The sequence below is a fragment of the Dryas octopetala genome, chromosome 1 (genome assembly GCF_963921425.1).
Source record: "Dryas octopetala chromosome 1, drDryOcto1.1, whole genome shotgun sequence".
NCBI classification, from domain to species: Eukaryota; Viridiplantae; Streptophyta; class Magnoliopsida; order Rosales; family Rosaceae; genus Dryas; species Dryas octopetala.
The window spans coordinates 31,945,528-31,960,976 of record NC_141366.1 but is presented as its reverse complement, the minus strand read 5'-3'; the positions used below and the strand labels follow the sequence as shown (position 1 = coordinate 31,960,976).

The following is a 15,449-nucleotide window of genomic DNA, read 5'->3' as shown; positions in this document are numbered from 1 at the left end:
TACAATGTGCCCTTTCTGTTAACTTTTTTATTAAGTTTGACTGCATATATCATATGTGAGATTCATTTACACTGATGACAACAATACATTTTATACTATGTGGAAAAAAAAAAAAAAAAAAAAACCCAAATTAAGAAGCCAACTAAAATTTTCTAGGTTAAAAAATTAAAAATTAATTAAAAATTTGAAAAAACAAAAAACTGGAAACAAAAGAGATGAGGCTGGGAGAAGGGAGAGGTAGGGATGAACGAGATAATTTTATATTTAATTTTAATGTTGTCTTTTAATTTTTTTAATATATAATAATTTAACTGTTTTTTTCTAATTTATTTTTTGTTTATTTTATTTGTCCACGTGACATAAATTTATTGTTCACATCAGTGTAAATGAATCACATACATGCTATATGCAGTCAAAATTAACAAAAAAAAGTAACAAAATGGGTATATTGTAAATTTCATAAACTTTAAGTTTTACATTGAAATATTTTGAACATCAGCTACCAAAATAAAAAATGACGTATATCTAAGGTGTAAAGTGTAATTCAACCTATTTTTAGTTTAGTTTTCATTCATTGTGTGGCCTTAGATAAAAGTACTTTGATCGATGATGAGTTGATAACTCTTTCAACTTTTGTGAATGCTGGTTGTCTTCTTGTGTTGGATCTTCGGCCCACACTGTTGGACCTTCGGCTATCGTATGCATCAAGCCTGTTAGTGGCCTTTGGATTCAAAGATCAAGCCCAACTGTGCTTCATTGGGTATACAGCACAGCAGGCTAGACCCTAGCTGCTGCTTTTAGAATAAGACGCAAGGTTTGGGCTGGGTTATGGCTAGACCTGAAAACGGATTAGAGTTCAGATTGGATTAACCTAAATTCATATCGAAATCCATTTATAATCAGATTAACAAATTCAGATCATATTCGAATTAGAAAATTAGGATTAAATATTAAATTTTAATAATTTTTTGATATAGCATCAAGACCATATAATATTTCAATTGAACTATCAAATTTAAATGTAGTTTTTTAGAATATGTCACAAATATGTTGGCCCCTTTGATTTGAGCATTTTTCATTTGATATTTTTGTCTTTTGGCCAACATATGATGGGTGTTAGTTAAAATTTATAAGGTTTTGACAAAATTGTCCTTGAGGCTTTTATATTATCTTGAAAGTTTGTTAATGTAATCTCAGTTTCACATTTAGTTATAAATGTACGATACTCACAACTTCAAATTTAGTTGTGACTGAACAACAATTACATCTAAGTTGTGAGACAGTCACAGTTAAATTGTGACTTAATTAAATTTTTTTTAGAGAAATTATACTACAATATAATATGAACTGTATAAATAGAGGTCAAAACAATACTTTTACTCAAAATAATACATATTATAGTAGTGTGAGTTGTCTCTTTCAATCTACCAAAACAGTCACAGTTAAGTTGTAACTGGATTGATTTTATTTTATTTTAATACAATATGTTATAAATTAATATAATATTTGTGATGTAATATATATATATTTTTTTATTGTAGTGGCATGTGATGTAATATTTGTAAATTGTAATACCTTTTACTTTATTATTTTGTTTGACTTTTCAACTAGTACCTAATCTAAAATACTATTTAATTTTGATACCTAAACTAAAAAGTTATTAAAATTTAATAGTTAAAATCAATGGACCTTATTCGAATTAGTGAATTAAACCTGTCAATCCATGTCCTACTAGCATCAAATTTATTTAGATATTTAGACATTTAGACATGATCAAATGTTATTAATATTAGGTTTTTTTTTGACAAAATTATTAATATTAGGTTCAATGATTCTTTTCTTATATATAAATAAGAATTAATTACTATAGGGTGCATGTTATACATCCTATTTAATCTCTTGTGCACCAATTAATTTTATTTAACAACAAGGTAACTATCAATTGCATCAAACTGACTTATTTTGAATTATGGTCAATTTTCATTTTATTTCTTATTTTTTGTCTTTCTCTTTCCTCTTTCTCTCTCTCTCTCTCTCTCTCTCTCTCTCTCTCTCTCTCTCTCTCTCTCTCTCTCTCTCTCTCTCTCTCCCCCGCTATGTCTCTCTTCATCATCTTTTTGTTCTTCTTCTTCGCATATCTGAAACTCTTTTTTTATTGAGATTAATACCATTTTGCTCCCCAGACTATTACACTTGTATCAGTTTGCTCCCCAGACTTCTAATTTGGAAAATTAAGGACTCTGACTTTTTCAATTTTGCCAATTGATGTTCTTCCGTCAATTTACACATTTTTTATCCAAATCTTTAAGGGCAAAATGGTCTCTTCCATTTAGATCTTATCATTTTTTCCTCATGCATCATTTTTCCTCTTTTATTTCTCACTAAATTCTGGTTGATCATCTCGACATTTTAGATGAAAAATGTATAAATTGACGGAATAACTTTAATTGACAAAATTGAAAAAGTCAGGGTCTCTTAATTTTTCAAATTAGAAGTCTGAGGAGCAAACTGATACATGTATAATAGTCTGGGGAGCAAAATGACATTAATCCCTTTTTTATTTTGTCAAAAGATCTGGTGATCACGAAAATGAAAGAACAAGAAAAAGAGAAAATTCAGAGGAATTGAGAGAAGGAGATAGAAGAAAGTGAAGTCTTTTGATTATGATCAAGATGATTACAAAGAGAATCTGATTGTGTAGATATATACACGAGCTAAGCTAAGCTTACAGAGAACCCAAACCCAGGTAACCAAACTAACTGAATTCTAACCAAAAATACTAACAGACCTAGCTATGTGTCATAACCTCAGAGAATGAATAGTAACTAAATTTGAACAGCTAGATATATCTACTGAAAAGCAGACATGTGGCATCACACTTAACATCCCCCCTCAACCTCAGCATGGGGACCAAGCTTGAGGTTGCAACAATGGTGATGGTGAAGAGGACTATGTAATCCTTTGATTAAAATGTCAGCAGTGTTCTCAGAAGTAGAAACATACTCTAACTCAATGTCCTTGCACTGAACTCGTTCTCTGACATAGTGGAAATCAGTATCTAAATGCTTAATTCTGGAATGAAAAACTGGGTTGGTACCAAGAGCAATAGCAGACAAATTGTCACAACGAATAAGAGGATAGTAGGGCAATGTGATGTGCAGATCCTTCAAAACATTCCTAAGCCAAGCAATATCAGAAATGGTATTAGCTAAGGCTCTATACTCAGCTTCAGTAGAACTTCTAGCAACAGTACCTTGCTTCTTTGACTGCCAAGACACTGGATTACCAGCAAGATAAACAATGTATCTAGTGGTAGACCTTCTGTCATTGATGTCACCACCCCAATCTGAATCACTATAGGCTGTCAATGTCATTTGACCAGAATGATAATGCAAACCATGAGCTAAAGTCCCTTGAACATATTTGAGAATTTTCTTCACTGCATCATAGTGGATTTCTGTTGGTTTAGCCATAAACTGACATACTGTGTTAGTAGCATAGCCTATGTCAGGCCTAGTAAAAGTTAAATATTGCAAGGCACCAACTAAGCTCCTGTATAGAGTAGGATTAGACAAAGGCTCTCCTTCTTCCTTAACCATTTGCAAATGAGGTTTGCAGGGAGAGTTACATGGTCGGCAATTAACCATTCCAGCTTTGACAAGAAGATCCTTTGCATACTTTTCTTGACAAACAAAGATACTACCATCTGGCTTGTATTTGATTTGCAATCCAAGAAAGTACGTCAGCTTGCCTAAGTCTTTCATGCCAAAAACTAAACTCAACTCATCAATCACATGTTGAAAATCTGATGGACTTGAACCAGTAATGATGATATCATCCACATATAACAGCAATAGAACTACACCAGCAGAAGAGGCTTTAACAAAAAGACTAGGATCTGAATGAGAGAATTGAAATCCCAGAGAAGGAAGAAAACCTGTAAACTTCTCATTCTAAGCTCGAGGAGCTTGCTTTAATCCATATAAGGACTTCTGAAGCAAACACACATAATCTGGATAGGTAGAATCCTCAAAACCTTGAGGCTGTCGCATGAAAACCTCTTCCTTTAGCTCTCCATGAAGAAAAGCATTCTTCACATCTAATTGCTTCAATTCCTAGTGAAACTGAGCTGCTAAAGCCAAAACAAACCTCACTGTTGAATGTCTTACAACAGGACTAAAAGTCTCAGCATAGTCCAAACCTTGCTCTTGACTGAACCCCTGAGCTACCAACTTTGCCTTATATCTGGATAAAGTGTCATCTGGATTTTTTTTAAGTTTGTAAACCCATTTGCAACCTACAATATTTCTATCAGGTGGTTTAGGGACAAGTGTCCATGTTCCTTGTAAATGAAGAGCCTCAATTTCCTCTGTCATAGCTTTCTTCCATTCTGCCTGAGCAATGGCCATCTTAAAACTAGTGGGTTCAATCAGAGGGGGAATATCAGCCATACAAGTTAGTCCAGAAAAGAAAGCAAACTCATCAAACTGACAGGTATCCATAATAGCACTGAAACACCAAAATTCACCAAAGGCTTTTGGTTTAATAACTCCAGCCTTGGATCGAGTGACCATACCATGAGTGTTAGCACCAGTCAACTGAGCCGTGATGGAAAGAGGGACAAGTGCATTGTCAACTCAATGAGAGAAGTAGCATCATGGACAGATAACTCAGCAGGATCTGTGCTAAGAGAAGTAGCAGAGGAACTAGAAAGATGAGTATCAACAAGAGGAGAATGTGTCTCAGATATGTGAACAGAAGCAACATGAGAATTAGAAGAAAGTGGAGTAGAAAGAATAGGAGAAACAATAAGTGACAAAGGAGGTTCAGAAGCAGAAACATTAGGAATGGGAAAACAAGTCATGACATTAGAAGATTCACAAGAAACAGACCCAGAAATAGAAGCAGATATTGTTGAAGAAAAGGGAAAGACAGATTCATCATGAATAACATGTCTAGATAAAAACAACCTATTATTGGACATATTAAAACAAATGACTCCTTTATACCCTAAAGCATACCCCAAGAAAACACATTCAGTACTTTTAGGTTGAAGCTTATTGATATTGTATGGTCTAAGAAATGGATAGCAAGCTGTACCAAAATTTTTGAAAGATTTAATATCAGGTAAGTGATGAAACAATTTTTGATAGGGAGAAACCATTTTAAGTGGTTGACAAGGCATTCTATTAATGAGCAATGCGGCATGTGAACAGGCATGATACCAAAATTTTTGAGGTAATTTAGCAGCATGTAGAAGTGTTACAGACGTTTCAACAAGATGCTTGGTTTTCCTTTCAGCCATCCCATTTTGTTGGGGTGTATAAGGACAAGAAAAGTAGTGAAGAATACCCTTTGAAGCAAGAAAAGAAGAAAAGGCTTTACTTGAAAATTCTCCCCCACTATCAGACTGAAAGATTTTTATACTAGTATTAAACTGATTTTCAACAAAAGCATTAAATCTAACAAAAATGGAGAAAACATCAGATTTATTTATCATGGGGAAAATCCATACAAATCTCGTACATTCATCTAGAAACAGTACATAGTACCTATATCCTTCCAAAGAAATAGTGGGTGAAGGACCCTAAACATCACTGTGTATTTTGTGAAAAGGAACAACAGACTGATTGACATGAGAAGGAAAAGGCATCCTTGACATCTTACCACCTAAACAAGACTTACACAAATGAGGGTGACTATCTGAGATAACAGGGATATGAGAATCTAACAACATCTTATTGACTACCTCATTAGTGGCATGACCTAAACTATGATGCCAAACTGAAGTCTGAACAAGCTGACCCAAAAAATCTGTAGAAACAGGAACTGAAGAAGACACTGAATTTGAAGTTGAAGAAGACACTAGATGTACTGTAATCTTCTTTGGAATAGGGTATAGTCCGTTGCTACTCTTGCCTCTGACCAGATCCTTTAGAGTTGTTTTGTCCTGCATCCAAACTTCATTCTCATCAAAAGAAACAATACAATTATTATCTTGACACAATTTATGAACAGACAAGAGATTGGCAGTTAGCCTAGGAACATGCAAAACATTGTTAAGACTAAGAAAAGGAGATAAAGTTGCAAAACCAATATGCTTGATCCCCAAACTTTCACCACTTCCAAATGTAATCTTCTCACCAGGATCAAATGGTTCAGCAACTGTGAGATTGTTGAGATCTGCAGTCATATGATGTGTAGCTCCAGTATCTGCAATCCAGACATCCTCAGAAGCAGAGCCAACATTAACTTGAGCAGTGAAAGCATTCAAGCTTTGAGGTGGGCCAGATCCTTGATATGCATAATTGGACCTGTAAAAGCAATCAAGTGCAACATGTCATTTCTTACCACATATCTGACACTCCAAACAAATAAAGATGCATGATTTTGTGAAGTCTTATCCCTGTCATAGTAATTGATAGCAGTGTGACCTCTTTTTTAGAATATTTGACACTCTGGAGCCTGCCTTCCTCCATTTCAGCCATTGTTCCAAGTATTATTCTGCCTACTACCATTACCACTCCATCCTCTACCACTGTTATTGTTAAATCTTCCAACAGTAGAATTCCAGTTTTTACCATTTATCCCTCCATTGCTATTCCAATAACTACCATTACCATTCCAGTAACTACCATTACCATTTCCATTCCATCTTCCATCATTGTAATATCCATTATTGTTATAACCCCTGCCACCATTGTTATAACCACCAGAATGGCCATTATATCCACCATTTCCATGAAAACCTCCTGCAGTCATGCTATTATTGTCATTATAAGCATTACTGCCATTGTAAACATTCCCAGAGACACTATGTCCATTATCCATACTAACAGAAGTAGAATCATAATGAAAATGATTATTTCCATTAAGATTATGTCCAATAGACCCCTGATTTTCATTAGGTGTGGGAAGCTTAGCCACCATTGCTGCCATTGATTGATTAGAACCATGGCAAGAGTAAGCTTTTTGTTGATATCCTGTTCAGCAGCGAGAAGCTGAGATCTAAACTCCTTCATAGACATAGGTCCTTGGTGACCTCTCAAAACAGCCTTTACAGCATCAAATTCATCAGGTAATCCATTCAAGGCAACCACATAAACATCATCATCATTGACATGTACACCAACAGCAGACAATTGAGCTCTAGAATGCTTAATCCTCATTAAAAACCTTTCAATATTATATGCTCCCTTCTGCAAGGTTTGGAAATCAGTCTTAAGTTGCATAATTGTTGCTCTGGAGTCAGTATTGTACCTCTCTTTAACATTCAACCAGGCTTCATGAGCAGAAGAGCAATCAAGAATATATTCCACATAATCTTCAGTGACTGATGCCATCATCAAACTAATTAGAGCCTTATCAATCTGATCCCACTCAAGAAATGCACGATTAACTTCAAGTGTATAACCCCATATTCATCAAGAACAAACTGTGAAGGACAAACAACTGATCCATCCAAACATCCAAACAATCCATGACTTCCTAAGACTGTTCTTATTTGAAAACTCCATTTCAGATAAGTGGAATCAGTCAATTTAAAAGTCAAGAGGGGCAACAATCCATTAACTCTACTTGCAATTGACATAGCTACAGATTTTCTTTTACCAATTCTTCAACAAACAACACACAATCACTAGACAAACTCTACACAATCAAAGAATATCCAACTTCAAAGAATTTTCAAAGAATCTTAACACTTTTCCAAGAAACTGGAACTTCAAAGAACTTAAGATACGATCAAAGAATCTTAATATTTTTTCAAGAAAATCCAAGAGACTATAACTTCTTTCACTATTTCTCCTTGCAGACTTCTTCTATTACAACACTACTTCTCAAACAGAACTATCAAAAAATTCATGGAGTCGAACTACACACTTCTTCCATAAACACACAATTCTTCAAGAAAACACTACTTCACAAACCAATCATACATCTTTATTCCAAATCAACACAGAAACAACCACATCAATTTCTGAATCCAAAAAGAGAAAATAGAACACAATACCCATTTGTAGAAAGCAAGATTTGAAGACTCGCTGATGAACAAACTCAGTCTTGCATCTTGTAGAACCAAACCCCCTACTGTAACTTCAAAGACGACGAAGCAGATCCAAGAAACTCAAACAAAAAACCGAATACTACAAGATATTGCTATAACGGAAGTAGAGTCAGGAATTAACCCGCTCTGATACCATGATCATGAAAATGAAAGAACAAGAAAAAGAGAAAATTCAGAGGAATTGAGAGAAGGAGATAGAAGAAAGTGAAATCTTTTGATTATGATCAAGATGATTACAAAGAGAATCTGATTGTGTAGATATATACACGAGCTAAGCTAAGCTTACAGAGAACCCAAACCCAGCTAACCAAACTAACTGAATTCTAACCAAAAATACTAACAGACCCAGTCATGTGTCATAACCTCATAGGTTGAATAGTAACTAAATTTGAACAGCTAGCTATATCCACTGAAAAGCAAACACGTGGCATCACACTTAACATCTGGAACTCAAATTTAGAAAAATATTAAAATTATGAATTGAAACTGTGAACTGAAATTGCAAAATGAAAATGCAAACTAAAACTGCGACTTTATAAGAGTATTCTCCATAACTGAAACTGCGAATGAAAACTGAAACTGCGGTGAAAACTGAAACCGCAGGTGAAAATTGAAAGTTTTTACGATTAAATTTGTTTGCATAGTGCTGAAGCTGTTTTAGGTTGTGAGTGAATTTATGTTACCTGAAAATTTAATTTATAGTTCTAGGTGGGTTGATGTTACTTGAAAATTAAATTTATAGTTGTTGGTAGGTTGATGTTACCTTAAAATTAAATTTGTGAGATTTGGCGTTTTTAAATAACTTTTTGGGCTGTAAGTACCTTAAAGTTAATGCACTCTATAAATAAATGCAATCACTTATGAGTATATGTGTAAAACACCTTAAATTACTATTACACACATACAATATTTACTAAATATATATAAAATATACATTAAATATTATATTTAGTCGGATTGTATTAGCTTTAATCTATATTTAATTTGTTAAGTTAACAAATTATAGAATTCAGATTGTAACCAGATTATCAAGTTAAAATAATAAATTCATATCCCATTAATTACATCAAATTCGAATAAGATTAAAATTTCAGGTGAACGTCCTCCTCAATTTCTGGGCTATCTTCCTTCCTTGATTCCTTGATCTCCGGGAAATAGCTCATATTATTTATTATCCTGTGGTGGACGCAGAGACATGGGCTCTGTGAGTCCAGTCCATAGACATGTCACATATAAGAAAGTCGGCTGTGTTTGAAAAGTGAAACCACATCATCTTGCTATCTTAGCCTTTTAGGCATTAAAATTAAGAAGATAAGGTGAAATGCCACTTTCACGTTGTGCATGCATAATTGCATATAGCTATGGGCAGAACCCGCAGAACCCAAGTGTGTTCTGGCTATCAATATATATCCACTCATTTCACTCTATCTAACTATCTAAGTATCTATACCAATCCAACACGGCTCCCAAGTGTCAAGCCCGCACTAAAGTTGGTGTAATAGAATTCGAGCAGCTAGCAAAACATGGTCGTTTGATTTGCTGAAGGAACTTGCTTAATTTACAAGTTACAAGTTAGGCACATTCCCTCATCATCTCATAGTCATAGTGACAACATATATACTAAGAAAACCTTACCTACCATCGACAATTGGACATGGACCACGGTCCACAAAGCATAAATCAACATAAAGAAAAATCCAAATGACCCACGACGCATAATCATTCTTGAGTATTTGGGGAAACAACTTTTTCAGTCTATGTGCTTGAAAACACATTTAATTTATTTTTTTAGCCAAAACACATTTAATTTAGTCCTTATGTTTTATGTTATTTGCAATCTTAGGATAATTTTTTCAAAAAAAAAAAAAACACAAATCTTTAATTTGGAGATAAATTATCCATTTGTTTTTAACAAAAATTTTGTTGGGGGATTGAAATACCATTTTATGGGCTTTCTAAAACTAATTTTCATTTATATTTTCATATTTATTTGCTAAAGAAATTGAGGCTTATAAAAGCTTTATGGTTGAACTTTAAGATTGTGATTTATTTGAATTCTTGTTTAAAAATCAAATTTAAAACTACATATATACATAATTTTTTATCATTCTTAAGTAAAATTTACGAGTTTAAACAAGTTATTAGTTTTAATTTGAGAAAAATTCTCATATTGGATACATAATGTCTTATATTACAAATAACATAAATACAATGATCAAATTAAAAAAAAAATATTAAAATCACGATAACCAAAGTGTTTTCGAACCAAAATGAAAAAAAAAAAAAAATTGTAGCTTACCCTAAGTTCCTAACTATTATATAGGACACCCCCTGAGGGTACTCAAGGTCACCTTTCCCTCCAAAATCGTAATTTTGGTAATACCAACGCATGATCGGAACCGTTCACGTTTTAAATTACCTATTATAAATCATTTCTACAAAAATCAACTCAATCGAAAATCGTTTGGTTATATAATTGTTGTTGATTAAATAGAAAAAATTAACGATTTGATCAAAAAATTACTCTTTAATTGAAAATTATTAATTTTTTCTACTTAATTGACAATAATTATATAACTAAATAATATTTAATTAATTTAAATTTTTACAAAAATAATATTTAATTAGTTATTTAAAAGTTAAACAATTTCAATCATGCACCACATTGTCAAAATCAAAATTCCAAAAAATGGGGTCACCTTCGAATTGCGAGTGACCCAAATATTGGCCTATTATATATGATCAGCTTTTTGCGTCTTTTTTTTTTTTTTTTCTTAATTAATGAAGATAAAATTGGTAATGATGAATTCCACCACGAACAGATCGACTATCATTAAATGGTAGAATTTAAGTCCCTCACCTTATCGCACCTGACACCCATTTTTTGGGACATGTACTATCGCCTCTTCCTAGAAACAAATTAGACCAAACAAAAAATAAAAACTTCCTACTTTCCTAGCCACTATCTTTCTCCATTACCTTACACAGACAGAGAAAGAGAAAGAGGCCTTAAATGCAGCACCAGAGGTAAGGTCAGGCTCCATTTAATGTCCCTACTAATGCATTGTTGCGTTTCTAGAGCCTCCACTTGGCAGGCTAGCTGGCAGAAAAGCCCCAATCATCAGATATTTGGGAATTTATTAAAAAATAAGATGGTTATTAAAAATAAAAAATTAAAATTAAATATCAAATATCAATAGTTTTTCAGTAAAGCAGCAAGACACTAATTTTTTTTTAGTTCAGGTACTAACCTAGAGTAAGACATTTTAGATTAAGTCACAAATCAGTTTGTTATATAGTTGTGACTGTTCGTGTGATTGAACTATGATTGTTTCAAATTTATAAAAATTCAAAATTTTTAAGAGTTTAATACTTTTGATTTAGGCTTGGGGGATGAAGTCATATAACTCAATACTAAACATTAAAGTTTAAGCCTTGCAAATATTAAAAAAAGCAACAGATCAATAAAAAAGTTATGACTGTTAGACAGTCACAGCTTGATATAACTATGTTTTTTAAAATTAGTACCTAAAATGAAATTTAGTACCTAAAGTAAAATGACATAAATGTTTTGGTAGTTAAAATGAAAAAACATTATAATTTGGTACCTAAAATCAACGGACCTTATTAAAAAAGGAGTATCCTATCAATTTTTATTTTTTTTATAATATAATTTTATAATTAGAATCATTCATTTTTTAAATAATTATTTAAATAATATTTCTAAAAAAATTAACTAAATACAAAATTGTTTGTTATGTACTCGCTATCAAATAAACAAAGGTTGAATTAAATTATTATCAAAATAGTCTGTTGATCAAAATTACATAATTAAATAATTTCTAATTTGATTGATTTTTAGTAGAGATGATCTTTATAATAAATCTAAAAAATTAACGATTTTGATTATATATAAATTTACACTGTAAAATAAAAATATCGATGGAAAAGATAAATAAAAAAAAAAGGATAACATTCTTGGTTGAAAAATATTAAAGAAAAAAAAAGGGCTTCTCTGAGTGTCTATATAAGTAGTGGGAATTAGTTGACGGTAGGTGGGTGAGTGATGATAGTGCATATTTCTGGGTGGGGCTGGGGTGTTGTGTGACTTTGAAAGTTGGTTTGATTCACTTCTTGCTCTTCTTTAAACTAGCTTGTTACTTTTGGCATTTGCTCTTTTGGAACAATGAGTTACTTGGGTGTTGGTGTTAGCCCTGGCAATGTCCCAGTGTCTCACAGCACAAATCTAAAAGTCACTGATCGGAGAGTGAGAGTAGCAGAGTTGGTCTTGAGGTGTGTCATCTTTGGTCTAGGACTTGTTGCTGCTGTTCTTGTGGGGACTGATACCCAAGTCAAAGAGATCTTCACAATCCAGAAGAAAGCTAAATTTACAGACATGAAAGCTCTTGTGTAAGTTCCAAACCCTCTCTCTTTCTCACCTTTTCTCTTTGATTCAATTTTTCATTGTGTTTCTTTTGTTTTGGTATTATGTAGGTTTTTGGTGATAGCCAATGGTATAGTTGCTGCCTACTCCTTGGTGCAAGGGCTGCGGTGTGTTGTGAGCATGGTTACAGGATTTGTGCTCTTCAGCAAGCCCTTGGCTTGGATCATATTTTCTGGTGATCAGGTACAAAATATTACATCTTAATTTAGTACTAATTAATTCTATGCGTTATTGGCCGGTAGTTTGTGCAACATTAATTAAGGCCATTCAATGTACTCACTGACTTAATATAATTCATACCAACTAATTAATGTGGTAGCTTTTGTACCATATATCAATTTAATTATAGATTTAATTTACAAATTAAGTGGTTTGTGCCTTTGTGGGTAGCCTAATGGGTTAATCCAAATTTAAGGAAGTACTAATCCTTTACCTTTGAATGATCACATTTGTAGCTGGTCTTGACTAGCTAGTAATTAATTTGTTTGTGTAGGTGATGGCATATGTGAGTGTGGCTGCTGTGGGAGCTGCTGCACAGTCAGCGGTGTTTGCGAAGTTGGGTCAGCCAGAGCTACAATGGATGAAGATATGCAATATGTATGACAAGTTCTGTAACCAAGTTGGGGAAGGAATTGCGAGTGCTTTATTAGTTAGTGTAAGCACAGTGCTGCTGTCTTGTATTTCTGCTTTCAATCTCTTTCGCTTGTATGGTGGCAACAAGAACAAGAGTAGCTCCAGGTCGTAGGCTCTAGGAATCACCAACCAGTTGTAACTAAAACTCTCCTCGCTAGCTAGCCACCTCCTCTCTCTGCTGTCCTTTACTCACTTACTCTGTAATTTCATGGCTTCTTATGTTTGATGAGGATGATGATGATGATAAGAGTAGGCTTTTGAATTTAACAATAAAAATTGAGGCCAACTTCTTGTCGAATTTATTCTATATATATGCAGTTTCTTTATGGGTGAATAATTCTATGCAATTGTTGTTTAATAAATCAATTGTTGTACTACCTTGGCCAAAAAACAAAAAAATCAATTGCTGTACTAGTATCGTTCGACAGTACTGTTCCCACGAAATCAAGGACCAGATTCAGAGGATGAGAAAAGCTCTAAACTGAACAAATTTTCTATTGTATATTACCATGAGCGCACAGCACGAGCACGACACAAACTAAGTATGGCACGAACACGACACAAAATAGACTTGAATTAAGCACGACTTATTTAATATTGTACCTTTTTAAAAGAATTTTTCGACAAGAAAATTTATTTTTTAAAATAAAAAAATATTAATATTTAATTATAAAAAAATGATAAGATAAGTTTTCTCACTCTTTAAAAAAAAAAATAATAAGAGATGTTACCATTTGATGCCTCGAGTCGGTTTTTACTTGACAACTGACTTAATTTTTGGATGCGATTGCAAGTTGCAACCAACAACGTACCTACCTAAAATAGTGATTCGGTTGGTACCACTCGACTCGTTCAAGTCGGTTCGAGTGTCAATTTTGAACCGACCTGACCCATGTAGCCAAATTTTAGTAAAAATTGTGGGCCTTTGGAGTTTGGGCTGTGTGTGTGAATTGTGATTGTGGGTGAGTGGGAAAAAATACCCAGGCCCAAACCCAATCTCTATCTATCTCTTAGTTGCCTTTCTCAGACTGTCACTTTCATCTCTCCTTTCTCAGTCTCTCATCTTCTTTCATCAATCAGTCATCACTCAATCTTCTCTCTTGCCGGCGACCAATAACTCTATTGCACTCATCACCGGCGACGACGACTGCAACCTTAACCTCTCCCACCTCTGCTCAGCCCATCACTCTCTCTATCTCTCAGTTGCCCTAATTCCTAAATCCCTAATCTGCTAATCAGTAATCATGTAAGTTCATCTCTCTCCTCAGTCTTGTACTACCAAATTATAGCTATGTGTATCAGTATATGTAGATTATGTGTTGTTGCTTGATTGTGCTCTAGAACTTACCAGTGTTTGTAGAATGTCTAATATACTATGAATTCTTCTATAGTATATACTTTTAAAGCTTTATAAGGAATGTGGAAAAAAACAAAAAAAAAAAACCAGTCAGGCCAAACCATAATCAACCCGACCTCAACCAACAAAGTCAGATGCTTGGCTATCAATCGACCCACAATATTGGGTCAGTTGTCGGTTTTGGGAATTCAGCATAGTCGGTTGATTGGGTGGGTCAGTTGTTTGGCCGATATAGGCCCGACCTAACCCATTCGAGCCCTAGTGTGTATTGTGTAATGCTTAGGCTATAATAGCATGATTTATAGTTTATACAAAACCGACGAAATCAAATGAAGTGAAATATGTGTGATAAACATAGGTCATTTTGAAACATAATTCTATTATAGAAACGAAGTTAAATACAATTCAACAAAAAAAAAAAACTAAGGGGGGTGTCCCCAACTTAGATTTCATTGGATTTTAAAAGTCCAATGAAATATAGGTGTCTCCAACTTAGATTTTAATGTATTCCAATGAACTTTAGGTATCATCAACTAAGATTTTAATGAATTCCAATGAAATTCAGGTGTCCTAAAAAAGTCATGAATTTCATTAAGTGAAGGATTTTAATGGATTTGGATGGATTTAGATGGATTTGAATACATTTTTTACACATAACAAATTCCATGAGAATTTCATTTAATTCCTTTAGATTTTGATGAATTCTATAGATTTTAAAATCCATTAAACTCCTTTAAAATCTGAGTTGAGGACACCCCCTAAATACTAGAAACATACAAGTAGGCCCACGACCAAAAGATCAGTCTCAACCTAATACCCCACAAAAACAAACAAACACAAAAGAGAGGCCCTAATCCAAAAAAATAAAATAATACTAGAATTTTTACCTTAAATACATATGTGGCTTACTTCAACAGCACAAGTACAACTATAGTTATAGTAGATAGCAA

General features: G+C 33.5%; 1 protein-coding gene across 1 annotated transcript; it reads left to right on the top strand.

Annotated features, from left to right (window-relative positions):
- Positions 1 to 12,157: 12,157 nt before the first annotated feature.
- LOC147299812 (CASP-like protein 2B1) lies at positions 12,158 to 13,473 on the top strand. Its single transcript, XM_086229486.1, has 3 exons — positions 12,158 to 12,475; positions 12,560 to 12,692; positions 13,003 to 13,473. Exons 1-3 carry the CDS (start codon positions 12,252 to 12,254, stop codon positions 13,252 to 13,254), a joined length of 609 nt encoding a protein of 202 aa, XP_086085612.1. The 5' UTR covers positions 12,158 to 12,251; the 3' UTR covers positions 13,255 to 13,473.
- Positions 13,474 to 15,449: the final 1,976 nt, after the last annotated feature.

What these genes read in the sequence shown, in the direction of transcription:
- LOC147299812 (XM_086229486.1), top strand. Translation starts at nt 12,252, where the DNA reads ATGAGTTACTTGGGTGTTGGTGTTAGCCCTGGCAATGTCCCAGTGTCT. An exon ending in ACAGACATGAAAGCTCTTGT is followed by an intron (nt 12,476 to 12,559) that starts GTAAGTTCCAAA and finishes GGTATTATGTAG; the next exon opens with GTTTTTGGTGATAGCCAATG. An exon ending in TCATATTTTCTGGTGATCAG is followed by an intron (nt 12,693 to 13,002) that starts GTACAAAATATT and finishes TTGTTTGTGTAG; the next exon opens with GTGATGGCATATGTGAGTGT.